Below are 17,289 nucleotides of genomic sequence, written 5' to 3' on the forward strand. Positions count from 1 at the left end.
CTTCTCTTTCCCTTCCCCGAAAAGCTCTTCATTTCCATCGCCGAAGTAAATCTCCGGCGGCATATCGATGCTCGACACTGTGCGGTCGAGAAAAGGCTTCGCCGCCTCGCCGGAAGAAAACACCATCGCCGCCGCCGCCGCCGGCGTGCGTGGGCCGTGCGACTGCTGAAACGAGCGCGAGTAAGCGAGCCTCCTGTCGTTGGTGCTGTATCCCACATCGGAGTTCCTTTGATTCAACGACGGGTTTTCGCTGGAGTGATTGAAGGAATTAGATCTGTCCATCTCGATTCAACAAACCCGTAATCGAATCGAATGGAAAAACCGAAGCTTTATAGGAAACGAATCGACCCAAAACCGTAATATTTCGGAATTGAAACCGGAATCACCAAATAGCGAAACGAGGTTACGAGTTCATGGGATCGAAGAAAGAACAGTGAGGAAGAACGGAGGAGGAGAAATCGCTAAACCCTTGTTCTCGTGTTGGCTCTGAAGTCTTGCGCGTTTGCGACTGTGACTCGAGTCGCGGAGTCAACGAAATACGCTTTGACTCAGATCAAAGAGCACCACAACCGCCGGCCGCCAACGCTGATTTGCGTTTTAGCGATTAGCGTTTGTGACATATAACGGATATAATTATTTTGGCATCAAAATAATTATTTTTTTGTAGATGATGGTGTCTGTTTGCAATTTGTATGAATAGAAGACCGTTATTGAAAACATATGGAAAATGCATATTAAAATTTTTAAATTTTAAAATGGAGTAAAAGAAATCAAATTGACATTTATAGATGATCTGAGGTTGTTCTTCATTGAGATATAGATTATGTTATGATAAAATATCATATTAGGTTGTAATTCAAGAATCAAGATTATTAGGTCCCTAACACATTATAACATTATATTAAATTTAATTCAAATTTTATTCATATTTAAATCGGAATATTTCATAAAAAAAAATTCCAATTACTATATAATTTTTTACAAACTAATTCATGATTTTTTTTTCCAAGAATAGATTAATTTTTATAATTCAATAAAAACTAAATATGATCTTGCCTTGGAATTGGTATTTTTTTATATCATTTTCTATAGGTGTATATATATTTCCAAAAATGGGTATTATTATAACATAGATGACAAACAAATAGATATTTGTAGTTCATAAATATATATTTGTTTTAAAACAACAAAGAAACAGAACAGATAGGAGAGAGAGAAGATTTTACCTTTCCCACCAACATTTTTGGGCCCATGCTTTAAGGCCTTTATAAGCCCATACCAAATCCCCGAACCCCTAAGGGCAATTTGGACCTTTCCAATCAAAGAGAGGTAGTTTCGTCATTTGACATCCGTTTGAAAGCCAAGCCAGCTGTTTCCACCATCAACGTGACTCGTCGTGGGGTCCTCCTCCGATCAGAGATTCAGAACGGACGGCTGAGATCTTCTGATAGCGACGACGCCTTCGTTCTTTTTAAGTTCCACCATTTCTGAGGCTGAGATTGTTCATCTGCTCTTCAACATTAATTTTCTTCCCAATTTTTGTTTCTCAAATTCACTCCTCGGCGAGGTCTCGGAGATTTCCCGCAAATCCCAGGAAAAAAGAGGTAATTTCTCTCTCTCCCAATCTATCGCCATTTCTTCTCCAGTTTTTGTGTGCATTCCCTGAGATTGAATGTTTTAACTCTGGATTGAATTCGTTATCTCAATCTCGTAGTTTCGAAGAATTTGTTCGTCTGATTGGTTTTTAGATTGATTGTGTTCTGCGGGTTTTGTCGATCTGTTTCGATCTGGATCTCGTCTGGATGTTTTGGGAGCATTTCTTAGATCTTTAGATTCCATGGTTTGAGATTTGTATCTTCTAGTTGTTGTTGTTCGAGAATGCTGTTGATGTTTGCCTTTCATTGTTAGATCTTTTGTGAAGCTCGAATTTCTTTTGCCATTCGATCTCCTGCGTTTATGGTTCAGGCCTTTTCCCCTCTCCTGATAATCCCACTCCCCAAACTTTTTCTGATAGTTTTCGGATCCAAAAGTCGAAGCCTTAGATATAAATGTCGTAGTATGTTATTATCTGGGGATTGATTCATCTGTTGGTTGATTAATTTTACGGGGAGAATTTAACTGTTCGTGTTCCTGTTGCTTTGTCTGTAAAATCCTGTTTTAGGTGAATGATCTTTAGCCAATGCAAGAAAAATTATCGTCAATTTGATTCGTTATTGATGGAACGATTGATTTAGCTCCAAAGGGTTGTCGTTAAGTTGTTATTTTGGTACTGAATATTCCCATTTCTGCGACTTGGTTTCGACAAAAATTTGCTAAGATATATGAGGAACGTATTGCAGGAATAGGAAATGGCCGACGCCGAGGACATCCAGCCCCTTGTCTGTGACAATGGAACCGGAATGGTCAAGGTAATGTATCAAGATCTTGATCAGTTCGATTTTGTTTATATGATGGTACTAGGTTTTATTGGAACATTACATAAGAGTCCTGGTTGAATTGTGTCCCGAACGTTAGGCTGGATTTGCTGGAGATGATGCCCCTAGAGCTGTTTTCCCCAGTATCGTCGGACGCCCTCGCCACACGGGTGTGATGGTTGGGATGGGCCAAAAGGATGCCTATGTCGGCGACGAGGCTCAATCCAAGAGAGGTATTCTGACCTTGAAATACCCGATTGAGCACGGTATTGTTAGCAATTGGGATGATATGGAGAAGATTTGGCATCACACTTTCTACAACGAGCTCCGAGTGGCCCCCGAAGAGCACCCGGTTCTCCTCACAGAGGCTCCTCTCAACCCGAAGGCTAACCGTGAGAAAATGACCCAAATTATGTTTGAGACCTTCAACACTCCGGCTATGTATGTCGCTATCCAGGCCGTCCTTTCCCTCTATGCCAGTGGCCGTACAACTGGTAAACAACTGTTACTTCCTAGTACTAGTTTACAAACTATGCCTTAGCTCTGTATAGCTAGCCCGAACTAGGATCTTACATATTTATATAGGTTTTAACCTATGGAGAAGCCCTAGCTGAGCATTTAACAAAATTACCTATCTCTGTCTAACCTTTTTCGTGGCAACCTTTTGAAAGAGAAGCATACGATTACTGTTTTTCATGTCGAACTTTTGACCTTTCGGGTGTTATGTAAATCCATGAGCCGTGAATGAAGTAAATTATCGTGGTTTTTTCAGGTATTGTCTTGGACTCGGGAGATGGTGTGAGTCACACTGTCCCGATCTACGAAGGATATGCCCTTCCACATGCCATTCTCCGTCTAGACTTGGCGGGTCGTGACCTCACCGACCACCTAATGAAGATCTTGACCGAGCGTGGTTACTCTTTCACCACCACGGCCGAGCGTGAAATCGTCAGGGACATGAAAGAGAAACTCGCCTACATCGCTCTCGACTATGAGCAAGAGATGGAGACATCGAAGACGAGCTCAGCGGTCGAGAAGACCTACGAGCTGCCCGACGGGCAGGTCATCACGATCGGTGCCGAGAGATTCCGCTGCCCAGAGGTCCTCTTCCAACCGTCATTCATCGGGATGGAAGCAGCGGGTATTCACGAGACGACATACAACTCCATCATGAAGTGTGACGTCGATATCAGGAAGGATCTGTACGGAAACATCGTCCTAAGTGGTGGAACCACCATGTTCCCAGGCATAGCTGACAGGATGAGCAAGGAAATCACTGCTCTCGCTCCCAGCAGCATGAAGATAAAGGTCGTTGCTCCGCCAGAGAGGAAATACTCTGTCTGGATTGGAGGGTCCATCCTCGCTTCCCTCAGCACATTCCAACAGGTACGCACCCATTCTTCACTTTGAATTGAATCTGTTGCCCTCTCCACTCTTTCGGTTTCTGGGGGCTTACTGTATATATACATACGGTGTTTGTGAAATGCAGATGTGGATAGCGAAGGCCGAGTACGATGAATCAGGACCGTCCATTGTCCACAGGAAATGCTTCTAGACATTCGCAGAAGGTACTGAAATCGAAGAGAACCAAAAAAGAAAATTGCATTTTGTGCCAAAGTGGATTTACATTACAACATTTTTTCCTTCAATGTTCTTCTATTTCTTTGGTTTCATTCCGTGTTGTTGTTTCATTTTGGAAAAATGGATTTGGCCCTTTTTTTTATTTTTATATCAAATATGATTATCATTTGCTCTGTCATCCACCAAGTACCAATGCCAAAGGTGACGTCTTTGTATATTCTCAGACATCCCTCCGATCTCAATGGCCATTTTTGTTTCACGTGACAGAATGTATGATCAGCCCAATACCAAAAATCTTCAATTTCATTAAACCTCGGAACGTTACAACCACAGAGACTTTGGTGAGTCAACCACTAACCTCTCAAACTCGAAAGTTTTTGGCGTGCAGTAAACCCTAAATCCCCTAATCCCAAATGTGCAAAACCCCTAAAAAAGAATGTGTAAATGGGTGAGTGAAATCAAAAAACCCTAATCTTCAAATCTCCCAATCTATATGTGCAAAACCCTCCAAAAAAAAAAAAGTCTGGTGAGTGAAATGAATCTAAAAAATGGGTAATGTCCAGAAACAAAAATGGAGAATGGAGTTAACGGAGGTTGCAGAACCCGGAAGGTACAATAAAGTTGTCGAAGCTTTTCATCGAAACTTGTGAGGCCGGGTCAGGTCGCTGCAGAAGATCGTGGTCTATGAACAGGACGACCACGCTGATATCATCGTGCAAGGCTCTCTTGTATTGCCCCTCTACCCTCCTCAGACGCTCGTATGTCATCTCGTTCCTCTTAGCCGCTAAGTTCAACGCTGTTTTCGCCAGCCTTCTCGCGATACCCTGATTTCGTTTTTCGCATCAGAATAAGCCCGAGCATGCGGAGAAAAAAGGGTAAGAAATTTCACCGAGATAATGGATTGTATGAATACGTACATCCCGGGGGTATTTGTGCACGATCTTAACAGCTTGCTTGTTCGTCAAGTATTCCCACAGACCGTCGGATGCGAAGATGACAAACTTATCGTTCGGTCGGAGGACTCTTGTGGTGATAGACGGCTCGGCTGATAGTGCAGGCCGTCGGAGCCTCTCAGGGATATAGTACTTGGGATTCGAATAGCCATTCAACGAGAACTCTTCATGCTTCAAGAATGCATCGCCGATCGCTCTACTCACCTGCATCATCATCATCATCATCATTGCCATCATCATCATGTGATCAAAGGACGAAACTTATCCCACGAACCTGACAGATGCCTTTGACACGCCACACTCCATTGCTGAGAACAACAATCTGAGAGTCGTCAGGGTTTTGCGCCCTTAGCTCCTGCCTAACCTTTTCGAATCTTGCATTGTGTTCTTCGTTCAGTTGCTCGGCTACAATCTTGTTAAACCTGACCTGGGAACCAATCACAGCGCGGGAATCGCCCAGATTGGCGATATACAACATCCCTCCGGAGATAAGTCCGACAAGACAGCAAGATCCAGCGGCTGCGATCAACGGGTCTACCTGCTTCCCTATTCCCACTCTTGTGAGAAACGCTTCCTCAGTTGCAGCAAATGCACTCCTCAGGATATCCTCTGAGGCCCCACTGTTTCCACCCGAAATTCCTGAAGAGGAGTTACCCAAAGAAGCAACATGAACAAGAAGAAAATCTTGCTCCGGTTGGGTTACGTCATGCACAAGGTTTACTGACGTCGCGAAAAAGAAGGGACAATCTTGCAGGAATGTACCATAAATGAGACCAGATCCATATTCAAGAAACGAACAAATGAACAGCGTTTTGCTTAGGAGAATCTGCCAAAACAGGGTTTTGTATCTTTGCTGCATACTTGGGAATTCCACGCGAAATGGATAAAGCCCGAGATTTAATCACAATTCAGAAGATGTGTTATCGACGATAATCGATTTAGGCATCGAATCATCGAAATATCGTTTTCTTGATCAATCTTACTCACAGAGACGAAATTGCATCCGAACATTATGATTTACGACTCATCGAAACTGGATGAAAGCAAGATAGGATCAAGATCGACTCCAAGCACAAAAAATGCGAACCGAGTAAAAAAAACCAATTGAAAATCCCCAGGAGAAGATGGTACTTACTGATGAAATGATTAAAGAGATGATCAGCTACGAACCGAGAAGCTTGAGTTCCGCCATGGCCGTCGTAGACACCGACGAAAACGGCGTCCTCTCCGACCTCGACTTGGCTGTTATCTTCTATAACCTCGTTGCCCCGAACAACGGCGAAGGAGAGGTCGCCGAAGCAATGCCTCTCGAGGTCCTTGTACCAGATGAACGACTCTCCGGTGCCGGAGTTGTCGCCGGCGATGACGTCATCTCCGAGATCGCCCCTCTTCGTACGGATGTATATCCGCAGGGGTTTCACTAAAGAATCCGCGCGCTTCTTCAGCCACGAAAACATATTACCCGGCGAAAACCCCCTGTTTGGATTCCGGGAAAACTCGCCGAGAAAATCGACGGGTTCGAATCGCGTGTAACGGAATCGAAGCCAAGAAGCGAAGAGAAAACAGAGAGAGGGAAGCAGAGAAAATATGATGGGAGCTCGAGAAAATCAGGGAATTAATGTGAAGGAGAGGGACGAAAAAGGCGAAATGAAGATTGCGGAAGCAAGATGGTGATGCCATGAATTTATATAAGTTTCTGAGTTTCTTGAATTGAATATTGGAAAATAAAAATAATAAATATTATTAATTTGAAGAAAAAAACCGGACTTTATTTTCTGTTGAGCGGGCGAGTTGACATATATAAAATATAAACTTTCAAAAAGTTAGAGAAAATTAATATATGATTATTTTTATAATAAAACTCTCAATTTTTAAAATACTTTTTTAATAAAATTTTGAAATGGTGTATTTTTTTCCGATTTTACGAAAGATATAGAGTTGAAGAGTATAAATGAAAATATATATTACATTATATTATTTAAAATTAAACAGGTGCACCCGAGGATCTCGCCGTCCATATTATTTCATTGATTTAATTTTTTTTTCTAATCTTTTCATTGACTAAATTTGAAAAACTGTTGATAAAATTAATTTATGAAAATGGAGTTTTCCCGCTAAAGACTACGAGTGGACTCGGTGTTTGACTCGGTCTCTTCAACCAAACTTTGTTCACCGTTCACCGTTTTGATCGTTATAAATATTTTACATACAAATGTAAATAATTATTTGTCACTAATATAAAACATATATAACAAGGTGATATTGAGGGAGTGATCAAAAAAAGATTGAAAAAAAAAATATAAGAGTAGAGTTCAAGAGTACAAATGAAAAGTCAAAAATGAAATATTGGTTATAATAACATGAGATCAGCTAATGTTTAAAAAAAATACAGATATTATGAACTCAAATTTGGGAACAATATAGATTTTGAAATATATGGTTGAATGAGATGGTTTTTATTTTAAGTTTTTTATTTTAATTTTTAGATTTTAGTTTTTAGTTTTTGGTTTTTGGTTTTCTATAATATTTATAAATCATCGTTTTTTATTGATTTTTTTTTTTACCAAAATGGTTTGTTAAGTTTTTAAAATAATTATTTTTATAAAAACTTAAATGATTGTTTTTTTTTTTTTTGGTTTTTGAAGTATAAAAACTCCAAAAGCTTTAACCATCCATACGGAATATACCGCCCCACTTAAATAAATCTCTCTATATATATATATAAATAATGAATGATGACGTTTTATGGACTCAGATTTGAGAATGGTAAATCTTTTAAATACGATAAATCTACCAAAAAAATATAATATAATATATATAAAATAATTCTGATGTTTTTTTGTGAAAACCGCATGTCTTCAAACGCGGTGAATCTGACAGGTGAAGGGCAGAGCTTGCATTGATGCAGAAGGCAAGGATACATCTTAATATAATAAGATGAGAGTGCATGAACATGAACAATGTATATGTGTGTATATATATACACGCGAGATTTCAGAAATATGCGAGGAGAATATTGGACGATCCATATGTTAGTTTAAAGCGATTGACACGTTGAACATGAATGTGTGTGTGTGTATATACACACAATAAAAATAAATACCGAAAATATACTTTCGATATATCGAATATAAATTTATATTTAACAAAATATCTGGATTGCAATTGGAATATCTTCAAAATTCCGACGACAACAAACAACAAAATTCAAGCGAACACTAATGGCGAGAAGAAGGATTTCAGACATAAACATGAGACATCAAAAAGAGACCCCAAAGATCATCCGGTCCTTTATATTCTTCATCTTCATGCTCTGTTCGTCATGATGATGATGATGATGATGATGATGATCGCCATCATCATCACAGCTTATTGTTGTACCAGAAAACACCTTTCTTCTCACCATGCTCATCGGGCTCCACATAGATACACTCCTTCACTTCCCTCCACATGGCCCTGTAGATGGGTGTCCCATCAAACTGGTAATAGTCTCCAAGTATCGGCTTGATCGCTCTTGTCGCCTCCATGGCGTGATAGTGAGGCATGGTCGAGAACAGATGGTGAGCCACGTGCGTGTCCGTGATGTTATGGAAGACCTTGTTCAGGAGCCCGTAGTCCCTGTCGATGGTAGCCAGAGCTCCCCTGAACCAGTCCCACTCGGACGAGTCATAGTGAGGCAGTGCCGGGTGAGTGTGCTGAAGGAACGTTATCAGGACGAGAAACCCGTTAACCACGAGGAGCGGAACTCCGTATACGCACATCAACCAGGCCATTCCCTTTGCAGCCGCGAGCCGGTATAGCCCATAGCAGACGGCCAGGATCCCAGCGTCCGAGACGTATATCTGGAGACGTTCTCGGTCATTGTAGATCGGGCCATACGGGTCGAAGTGGCAAGCGAACCTGTCATATGGTCTGCCCGACACGTTGAACATCAGGTAGAGCGGCCATCCAAGGACGAGCTGGACGGTTAGAGTCATGACTCTGCCAAGAGGGTTGTTTAGGTACTTGGAATACCATCCGATGTCGGATTTCTGCTTGGGAACAAACACTTCGTCCTTTTCAAGGGAACCCGTGTTGGAATGGTGACGTCGGTGACTGTATTTCCAGGAGAAATACGGGACCAGGAGAAGTGAATGGAATATGAGGCCAACTGTGTCATCGAGCCACTGGTAGTCGCTAAATGCATGGTGGCCACACTCATGAGCTATGACCCAGACTCCGGTCAGGACACAGCCTTGACAGGCCCAGTAGAGCGGCCAGGCCAAATAGGAGAGAGGCTGAGGAAGGAGAGAGAAGTAGGCTGTGGCCACGTAATAGAAGCAAGAGGCTATGACGAGGTCACAGATAAGGTACGAGAAAGAGCGAGGTATAGAACGCTTGAAACAATGCGGAGGGATGGCTTTCTTGAGATCTCCGAGCGCGAACGGCGGCTTTGCACATGGAACACGTTTCAGAGCATCGGATTCCGATTTCTTGGAGGAGGAAGGAACCTGCATTCTACCACCTGCACCCATGTTTCTGCAAACAAGAAATGAACAAGACAACTACTTCAGAAACAAGAATGCATGCGAAAAAAGCCGACAATGGCTCAACTTCTCACTCAGAAACAGCAAAGAGAGCGATCAAAGTAGAAACCTTTATAATGAAAACCAACCAAAAGGTTAACCAAAAAAAAAAAAACCAACCAAAAATCCGAGTACCCAAAGTGGGTTTCAAAAAATCAGGAGGATGGATGAATGAGTGGCACCAGTTCACTTAAATGGTGGTCCCTGAAATCAATAACTAAGTGGCCAACAAGGAGCATCACATGCGAACCCATGAAAACAAGAATCCCCATTGGATGAAAATGGGCCAAAATGATGATCACTCAAGACCACATCTGCTTCCTGTGGTTGTCAATTTTGGCAACTTTAATTCTAAAGATCCAAAGGGGTCCAACGCAATCACGAATCCATAACATTTTTCAACAGGAAGTGGACGACAATATTAACCACTTTGGAAAGCAAGTGTGCCGCCAGTCTCGTCGCCATTACAAACAGAATCCCAAGTATTAAATTGGCAAAAAAAAAAAACTATTTTTTCCCCTTTTTCATGAATTAATATAATATCACTTCTTTCTTTTCCCTTCTTTTGTTTTCATGAACCCTTTCGGCAAGTATTTGATTCTGGTTATTACAAAAAGAATATTAAAACTCTCAAAACGAAAATTGCATATCTATGGAATATCAGTTTAAAAAACAAATTAAAAATCTTAAAATATACAAAAAAAAAACGAAATCTGATTTGATTTGAGTGAACGAAATTGAAAGGGAATTGCTGATTTCAATTTGGAACCAGTCAAATCCAAGGCAAATTCAGGGCCACCATACCTAAAATTCAAACGATAAGGGGATTTTTTTTCCATTAAAGACGTAAAAATTTAATAACCCTAAAATCCCAAGTTCAGATCTATAATGATTAAACGATATTAATGGGTCCTAGTGAGTTCCAATTCAGACATACATAACCCAACAAAAAACTAAAAGAAAATTACCCAAAAATACGCCAAATCTGGAAAATATTTCCATTAATTACAGGGGGATGCTAATCGCATGTCATTACCAGTCAGTATTCAACCCAAGTTTCAGGGAACCGCAAACGAATATGGCTGCAAAAACAAATTTGTTTGATTGAAAATCTCCAGTGTTTACTCTTTGTTAAATGAAATCTCCACAAAAAAAATTGGGGAACAAATCTCTAGTGTTACGAAACGAGATCGAAAGGGCACCATCGGCATCACAAAGATCGTCATCAGAAGACATACCAGAAAACCCCAGATCGAGACAGAATGCAGAAATATGGGCGGATCCATAAATGCCTGATAAAGGAATCGATTGTACATCGAAATGCGACATCCAAAGAAGAGAGAAATCGAAGCACGAAATGGGAAATAAACGAACACACTAAGCACCCCCAAAATTCCAAACAGATAGCATTAGAACGGAGATCGAAACAGCGAAATGGAAGAGTATCGATACGGACCTTGAGCTTGAGAATGGACGAGAGAAATGGGATGAGCACGGGAAGAAGACGACAAGCCCTTCTACAGCTCCACCGAAAAATCCTCTCCCTCTCCCCCTCCCTCCCTCTCCTCTCTCTCTCTCTCTCTCGATCTCGATCGATCGATGCCGACCAGTCATTCGAGAGGTGAAAGCAAGAGCGGGTATTTAATGGCGCATGTGTTTCTCTCTCTTCTAATGTGGCCCCACAATTTTTGTTTCTTTTCGTTTTCCACCCCTTCTTTTTTTTCTTTAAATCTTTTTCCGGCCATAAAAAATCTCCCTTTTTTTTCAAGTATTTATTAGGGGTGGGCACGGTTCGAGAATTTAGTACCGACCCGATCCGTCCCGAAACCGAACCATAACGAACCGAACCGAATAACGTTTGGTTCTAATTTGGTACACTTTTTATGGAACCGAATGAACCGTTCCCGAACCGAACCGTATGAATACCGAACCAAAATTCGAATATTCCACTAATATATGTGTAAATATTATAGTTCGGTACTTATTTGGTATTCATATAATGGTACCGTTCCGAACCGAACCGATACTAAAACCGAACCGAACCGAACCGTTTAATATTCGGTTTTAGTTTGGTACACTTTTTATAAAACCGAAAATATCGTTCCCGAACCGAACCGCTTGAATACCGAACCGAAACCCGAAACGCTCACCCCTAGTATTTATGAGGTCTGTGCCAATGAGTTTGGATAATTTAGAGAATTTAGTTTATTGAGTTAACAAATGGAGAATTAATGATTATGGTAAGTTCAAGAGATTTGAAATTTGAATTCATTGAGTCAATCTTTTTTGAAATTATAAAATTAATTGAGTTGAAAATAATTAATTGTTATGGTAATATTTTTATTCAATCAAACTAAACTTTTGTCATTAAATTTCTCCATTTTTGTACACAGCCGATTTCTCTTAGTTTACACTCTCAACCAATGTGCAAGCAAATTTCACTGTGTTTCTTCTTCCTTTTGTATTTCACATATCAATAAATAAATGAATATATATATATATATAATAAGAAAATGGTATATATTTAAAAAAAAATCTAAAATCTCATGTGATTACCAGGCGATATTCAACCCATGTTTCTGGGATCCTTCATAATTTTAGACCACTTTGGATCTTTCTATTAAAAAAACATAGATTTCTGAATCTCTATATACAAATATTTTGTTTATCAATTTAAGAAATTAATTTAATCTCTTACATATATTATATATATATATAATATGTACCTGCAAAGTTTTGTTACGTAATTAATGCCATTTTGACTACGAGGTCAATTGCTTTAATGAATCTTTGACACGATTCATTAAGAACGCATAACGTTTCGGGAAAATTAATTATATAGAAATTTTCAGAACACAAAATTGACATAAAATATCTAACGTCCAATATTAACAAAAAAAAAAATCTAAAATCCTTTCATTTTCCATATAAATATGTAACAATTAAGATTTCGAAATTTTCCAATATTTCGAAGCCCATCACTAACAATTGACGCGACACATCCAAAATTCAATTGCAATTCTTCTGGTTATATGGACCGTATAATTCACACGCGAAACGTAACATAAGATACATGAATTATTCAATACATACTATATTTTAAAAAAACAACAAGACGACGGCGGCGAACCAAACATAACATAGAAAAAACACACGCACCAAAGTTCGACGTTTGGTCCTTCTGCTTCATCGAAACAAAACCTATCCACTGTAACCGCCCCCGGTTGTAAACCCGGTGGTGCCACCGCCGGCTCGAGTGTTGTGAGCTGTGGTCCGACCGGTCCCGGTGTTGGTGCCGATCGGGGCAGCAGTCTCCGTGCCCTCGACCACGTCCCCGGTGGGTTGGCCAGCGCCGTGTCCCGGCAGGGCAGACATCTGGTGAGCCCCGGTCCCGTGCCCGATTCGGCCAGTGGTGGAGTGAGTGGCCGAGCCCAGGCCGCCGGATCCCTTGGCGGTGTAGCCCGGGGTCCCAAGTCCGGCGCCGGCGGCTTCCTTGGCCGCCGCGTTGTGCTCACGCGCCTCCCGCTTCTCGAGCTCTGCTTGGTTGATTCTGTCTTCTTTCTTCTGCGTCGCCATCTCTTTCTGAACTGGGTCTCTCGTCTTCATCTTCTCCGCCTGACGAGCCAAAAAAAAAAAAAGAGGAATCATTTTTGACGGAAAACGAAAAAATAGAACAAAAATCTGAAATATTTTCGAGAAATTCAGAGTGTCTATATATACACCTTCTCTTCCACAGTGGCTTTGGTCTTCTCCATGCCAGCTCTTGCAGAAGCTGCGATGTTTGAAGCTGTCTCCTTCATCGACTGCATCGTTGCACACACTGTTTCTTGTCAACCCTTTCGATTATTGTTGAAATTTAAACGATTTGATCCAAAAATCTCGCGTCTTCTTTTCTGCTTATTCATGTTCTATCGGTGCAACTGTTCAATAAATAGTCATCGCATAGGGCTCTGGGATCGCGCCACGTAGATTGCATAGCCTAGTAGTGAACACGTAGGATCGTGTCTTCCAGAGACGACACGTGGCTACACGTGTCAAGCAAAGAATAGTGATCGGATTTAAAAGCTCTTTGAATGACACGTGGCTTACGCGCTGCTGCACGAAGCCAGAAAAGTTGCTAGGGTGGACGTTTCGGGAAACGGTTCGGATTCGGGACGGAATAGATCGATTCGGTTCTTTCGGTTTTACAAAAATAGGTACCAATCAGATTTTTTTATTGTATTCGGTTCGATTCGGTTTCGGTATCGGTTAAGTTTCGGGTTTTATTAAAAAAATGATAGATTTTCTTTAGTTTTTTAGGATTTTTAAAGTTCGGTTCGATTCGGTTCGGTTCCGGAAAAATTCGATTCTCTAGAAATGGTACCGTTTAGGAAATAACATGGTACCGTTTAGGAAATAACAGCGCTTTCGGGTCGGAAAAAATACCGTTTTAACGGTTCGGTTCGGTCCGGTTCCGAAGAACCGAACCGAAACGTCCAACCCTAGTTGGACGCGTGTAGGGCTTCAAAGTCGAAACCAGAGAAGAAAAATTGAATCAAAGTCTCAAGCTTAGGCACATCCAACCTATCAGAAAAATACATTCTAAAGCTTTGATTTTGGAACACTGCCACAGTTCGTCCGGCCAAAGTTCAAAATCAATTTGCATTTGGCCAAAAAAAAAAAACCCATCAAAACTTACAAAAGGACAGTAGTGCTTTAACTCAAATTTCTCATATGATCCATCACCTGAAAACAGAGTCTAGATTTGTATTGCCGGCACTTTCAGGTCAGTACAAACCCAGAGGCATAACTTACTTAAGCCACTCCTGATTTCCGGAGCTCGGCTTCACCGTGAGCAAAGTGACATCTATCCCCAAAAGTACAGTTCCCTTTGGCGAATCTCTCGCACATCTTTGTCTTGTAGCTGCTTCCTGGATGCGGTTTCCCTTCGGAACTCCCACCCATGTGTTTCCTTGCCGCCGCTCCCAGCCTCACTATGAGCTCTCTCACCATCGCACTCGCTTCCTTTATCTGCTCGAATGTCCCTTCCAGCTCTATGTTCTTCAGGTTCGGGTCTCTCTCATGTTCCTGAATCGACAGCTTTGCCCCTGTCTGGCGGCATATCTGTTTGGAATTGATCCCGCCTTTCCCTATTATGGCACCGGCTAATGAGGCATCCACACTGATTTTTGCGGTGGCAGAGGCACCAAAGCTTGAGACTGGGCCTGGTGGGGCATGCTCTGTTCTCCCGGAATATCGGCCTGGACCAGATCCCGGCATGTTTCTAGAGGCTTGCGGAAGTGGCGGACCGAGATTTGTCATATGTGCTATGGCATTGTACCCACCGGGCACATAGTGCAAGAAGTGGCAGTTCTCACCAAAAGGGCATCCAGAAGTGCTGCAATAAGGCAGTGAAAACCAATGACATCAAACATGAGACAAAAGGGGCAAAATGGCGGATCTATAGAGAATACAAAAACTGTACTTTCGAATCCAGACACAACAACTTTCAGTGAAAAGTGAAAACAGAATCAAAATATCTAATAGCCAAATATACATATTTTTTTCTTGGCTTAGTCATGATGAACCTGTGAATAGCACGAGGGAAATGCATGAGGCCTATCCTTTCTCATGTTACATGTGAAGATTATGCATATATACCTTACCATCAAACAGAAGAATACAACACCTTTTCTCAACAGCTGTCACACCTCAAAGTTTGGATTTTGTGAGTCATATAACACCACCAATTGAGTTCATTGTTTCTCTATACATTCATAATTTCACAGTAGGAACCACATTTGTCATATTGAATCTTTTAAACTCGTTTAGGACGAACGAGGTTACGTACCTGTACGACAACTAACCACTTCGTCAGCACAATTACGCAATATCATTAGTAGTTAATTGTGGATGGATTCAGCCGAAGATAAACAACAATTTGAACATTTAATCCGATCAGGAAGGGATTATAACCTGAAAAATTTTGTGCATGGCTTCGATTTGCTTCCTAAACCAGTTGAATATGATTCCATCTCTGTCGCAAACATTAAGTGTTTTTTCTTAGTTAAAACTTTTCTGATGTCTGATAACACCACTTAGTGAGGATTTCCAATGCACCAATCTTATTTAACACAGTTGTCTATATGACAGACAGGACCTAAAACCCAAGGCTGCAAAACCTTAGGGAAGCTTTCATATTCATTTGCAAGTGAATTTGGGCACACATGCTCTTGACTTATAAAAAGATTTACTCAATCAAGTAAACCCATTATTCTCTCCCACATCAAGCAGACAAATACCGCCTAAAATCCAAACTTTTTCCCTGTAACCTCAGTATAAATGGGCACGAATTCAGGATAGGGCTAAGATCACAAACAATACAGAAAACTACATGGCGCAAACCCAAGCTAAGTGGGTACCGAAGTTGTCCCCGGAAGTGGGGAGATCTCGAATTCGAACCCTAACCAGAGCCAATGAACCAAAAAGGACGGGGCAAGAATCTCCAAATCCCAAATCAGACCTAATGAACTAGGTCTATGGAGTTTTTCATAAACGGGGAAACAAACAAAGGACGGAAAACAAGCTGGACAGTGCGAAAGGGCTAACCTTGCCTCGACCTCTTGAATCCGCCATTGGAGTTGTAGGAGCCTGCTTCAGGCCGTCCTCTCTTGCGAGCGTCCATGCCTTGTACAGATCCGATTCGAGATCCAAGGAAGACCCTAGACACCGATTGAACAGCGAATCGGAGAAGACGAGCGAAATCGTGCTCGAGAGAGAGGAGGGATCCTTTTTTATTTTTTAGTTGAAGGAAAATTTCTAGGGTTTAATTCAGAGGCAAGTTGTCGAAGTAGTTGGATTTACGCTTCACGTGCACACACTCGTTTGGTGACGTCATTATTCTTTATTCCCTCCAGTAGTGGCGTCATCAACTTGGACTTATGCTTCTGCCCATTTCGATAGCGGCCCATATTTTCCGGCCCATTTGTATTCCCACGTGCATATATATATATATATAAATAAACTATTTCTATGATTTTTTTAATTAATAAAACAAACTAACATTTTGCCGAACCATTTAAAATAAAATAAAAAATTTGCTAGTATCCTTTTAATTTCATAAATAAAACTATTTTTTTCTTAATTTTTAAAATATATTTTAACAACAAATATTCAACTAGCGTTAAACTCTGATCATTTAGTTTTTAAAAAAAAATACAAGATGGTATTGTTATTTTCTTAGAATCATTTATTGCTTGTTTGACTCTCTTTATTATGAGATAAAACATTTTTTTTCTCTACTCTGTAAATATATTGTTCAATTATATAGATTTATGAGAGAGAAAACTAACGAACAAAATTATATAGATTTATGAGAGAGAGAACTATGAACTGTTGTTTTTAAGATTTTTTTTTTTTGTTAGTTGAGTGGTTTGAAACATTTTTTTTCTTCTGATTTTGATCATATAATATCAACAGTAGATCAATTCTTCATTTATTTATAGCCATTAAAAATTGGTAAAAAAAATTATATGGATACGTAATAACTATAGAAAGGATGTTATTTTTTTGTTAGTATATCATACAAATTGGATGGAAAAGAATTTTTTTTATCCAAAAAAAATTATATTTCCAAAACAAATAAATAAATAAATAAATAAAAGAGAAAAATTAGAAGCCAGTAAACGGAGTCTCTCCCTTTCTTATTTTGACAATCTCCTCAACACTCGCCCCCATTGTTTTCCTTCTCTCTCTCTCTCTCTCTCTCTCTCTCTCTCTCTCTCTCTCTCTCTCTCT

General features: G+C 40.5%; 6 protein-coding genes across 9 annotated transcripts in view; 1 reads left to right on the top strand and 5 right to left on the bottom strand.

Moving 5' to 3' along the window:
* LOC104799293 (metal tolerance protein C2) overlaps window positions 1-531 on the bottom strand; it is a 4,457-nt gene extending 3,926 nt beyond the window's left edge. Inside the window, exon 1 of the mRNA XM_010521729.2 lies at window positions 12-531. Within this exon, the coding sequence (XP_010520031.1) occupies window positions 12-282 (271 nt within the window). The 5' untranslated portion in view covers window positions 283-531. The remainder of the gene's footprint in view (window positions 1-11) is intronic.
* Window positions 532-1,501: 970 nt separating this feature from the next.
* Window positions 1,502-4,161, top strand: LOC104799295 (actin-1-like). Its single transcript, XM_010521731.1, has 5 exons — window positions 1,502-1,604; window positions 2,340-2,408; window positions 2,515-2,908; window positions 3,187-3,800; window positions 3,904-4,161. Exons 2-5 carry the CDS (start codon window positions 2,349-2,351, stop codon window positions 3,967-3,969), a joined length of 1,134 nt encoding a protein of 377 aa, XP_010520033.1. The 5' UTR covers window positions 1,502-1,604; window positions 2,340-2,348; the 3' UTR covers window positions 3,970-4,161.
* A 111-nt stretch (window positions 4,162-4,272) lies between these two features.
* Window positions 4,273-6,584, bottom strand: LOC104799294 (probable protein phosphatase 2C 68). Its single transcript, XM_010521730.1, has 4 exons — window positions 6,084-6,584; window positions 5,223-5,587; window positions 4,913-5,152; window positions 4,273-4,819 (listed from the first exon to the last, which is right to left on the bottom strand). Exons 1-4 carry the CDS (start codon window positions 6,403-6,405, stop codon window positions 4,580-4,582), a joined length of 1,167 nt encoding a protein of 388 aa, XP_010520032.1. The 5' UTR covers window positions 6,406-6,584; the 3' UTR covers window positions 4,273-4,579.
* Window positions 6,585-8,070: 1,486 nt separating this feature from the next.
* LOC104799296 (delta(12)-fatty-acid desaturase) lies at window positions 8,071-11,128 on the bottom strand. 3 transcript variants are annotated; one of them, XM_010521732.1, is made up of 2 exons: window positions 10,970-11,128; window positions 8,071-9,466 (listed from the first exon to the last, which is right to left on the bottom strand). In XM_010521732.1, the coding sequence occupies exons 1-2, from the start codon at window positions 11,125-11,127 to the stop codon at window positions 8,311-8,313; spliced, it is 1,314 nt and encodes a 437-aa protein (XP_010520034.1). In that variant the 5' UTR covers window position 11,128; the 3' UTR covers window positions 8,071-8,310. The 3 variants fall into 3 exon arrangements, with proteins under 3 accessions (XP_010520034.1, XP_010520036.1, XP_010520035.1); XM_010521734.1 differs by lacking the exon at window positions 10,970-11,128 and adding an exon at window positions 10,752-10,776; XM_010521733.1 differs by lacking the exon at window positions 10,970-11,128 and adding an exon at window positions 9,584-9,608.
* Window positions 11,129-12,469: 1,341 nt separating this feature from the next.
* LOC104799298 (18 kDa seed maturation protein) lies at window positions 12,470-13,423 on the bottom strand. Its single transcript, XM_010521735.2, has 2 exons — window positions 13,236-13,423; window positions 12,470-13,128 (listed from the first exon to the last, which is right to left on the bottom strand). Exons 1-2 carry the CDS (start codon window positions 13,320-13,322, stop codon window positions 12,715-12,717), a joined length of 501 nt encoding a protein of 166 aa, XP_010520037.1. The 5' UTR covers window positions 13,323-13,423; the 3' UTR covers window positions 12,470-12,714.
* Window positions 13,424-14,061: 638 nt separating this feature from the next.
* On the bottom strand, window positions 14,062-16,314 carry LOC104799299 (zinc finger CCCH domain-containing protein 36-like). 2 transcript variants are annotated; one of them, XM_010521736.2, is made up of 3 exons: window positions 16,102-16,314; window positions 15,469-15,529; window positions 14,062-14,890 (listed from the first exon to the last, which is right to left on the bottom strand). In XM_010521736.2, the coding sequence occupies exons 1-3, from the start codon at window positions 16,175-16,177 to the stop codon at window positions 14,308-14,310; spliced, it is 720 nt and encodes a 239-aa protein (XP_010520038.1). In that variant the 5' UTR covers window positions 16,178-16,314; the 3' UTR covers window positions 14,062-14,307. The 2 variants fall into 2 exon arrangements, with proteins under 2 accessions (XP_010520038.1, XP_019056326.1); XM_019200781.1 differs by lacking the exon at window positions 15,469-15,529.
* Between the last annotated feature and the right edge of the window lie 975 nt (window positions 16,315-17,289).

The sequence above is a fragment of the Tarenaya hassleriana genome, unplaced genomic scaffold (genome assembly GCF_000463585.1).
Source record: "Tarenaya hassleriana unplaced genomic scaffold, ASM46358v1 Cleome6, whole genome shotgun sequence".
NCBI classification, from domain to species: domain Eukaryota; kingdom Viridiplantae; phylum Streptophyta; class Magnoliopsida; order Brassicales; family Cleomaceae; genus Tarenaya; species Tarenaya hassleriana.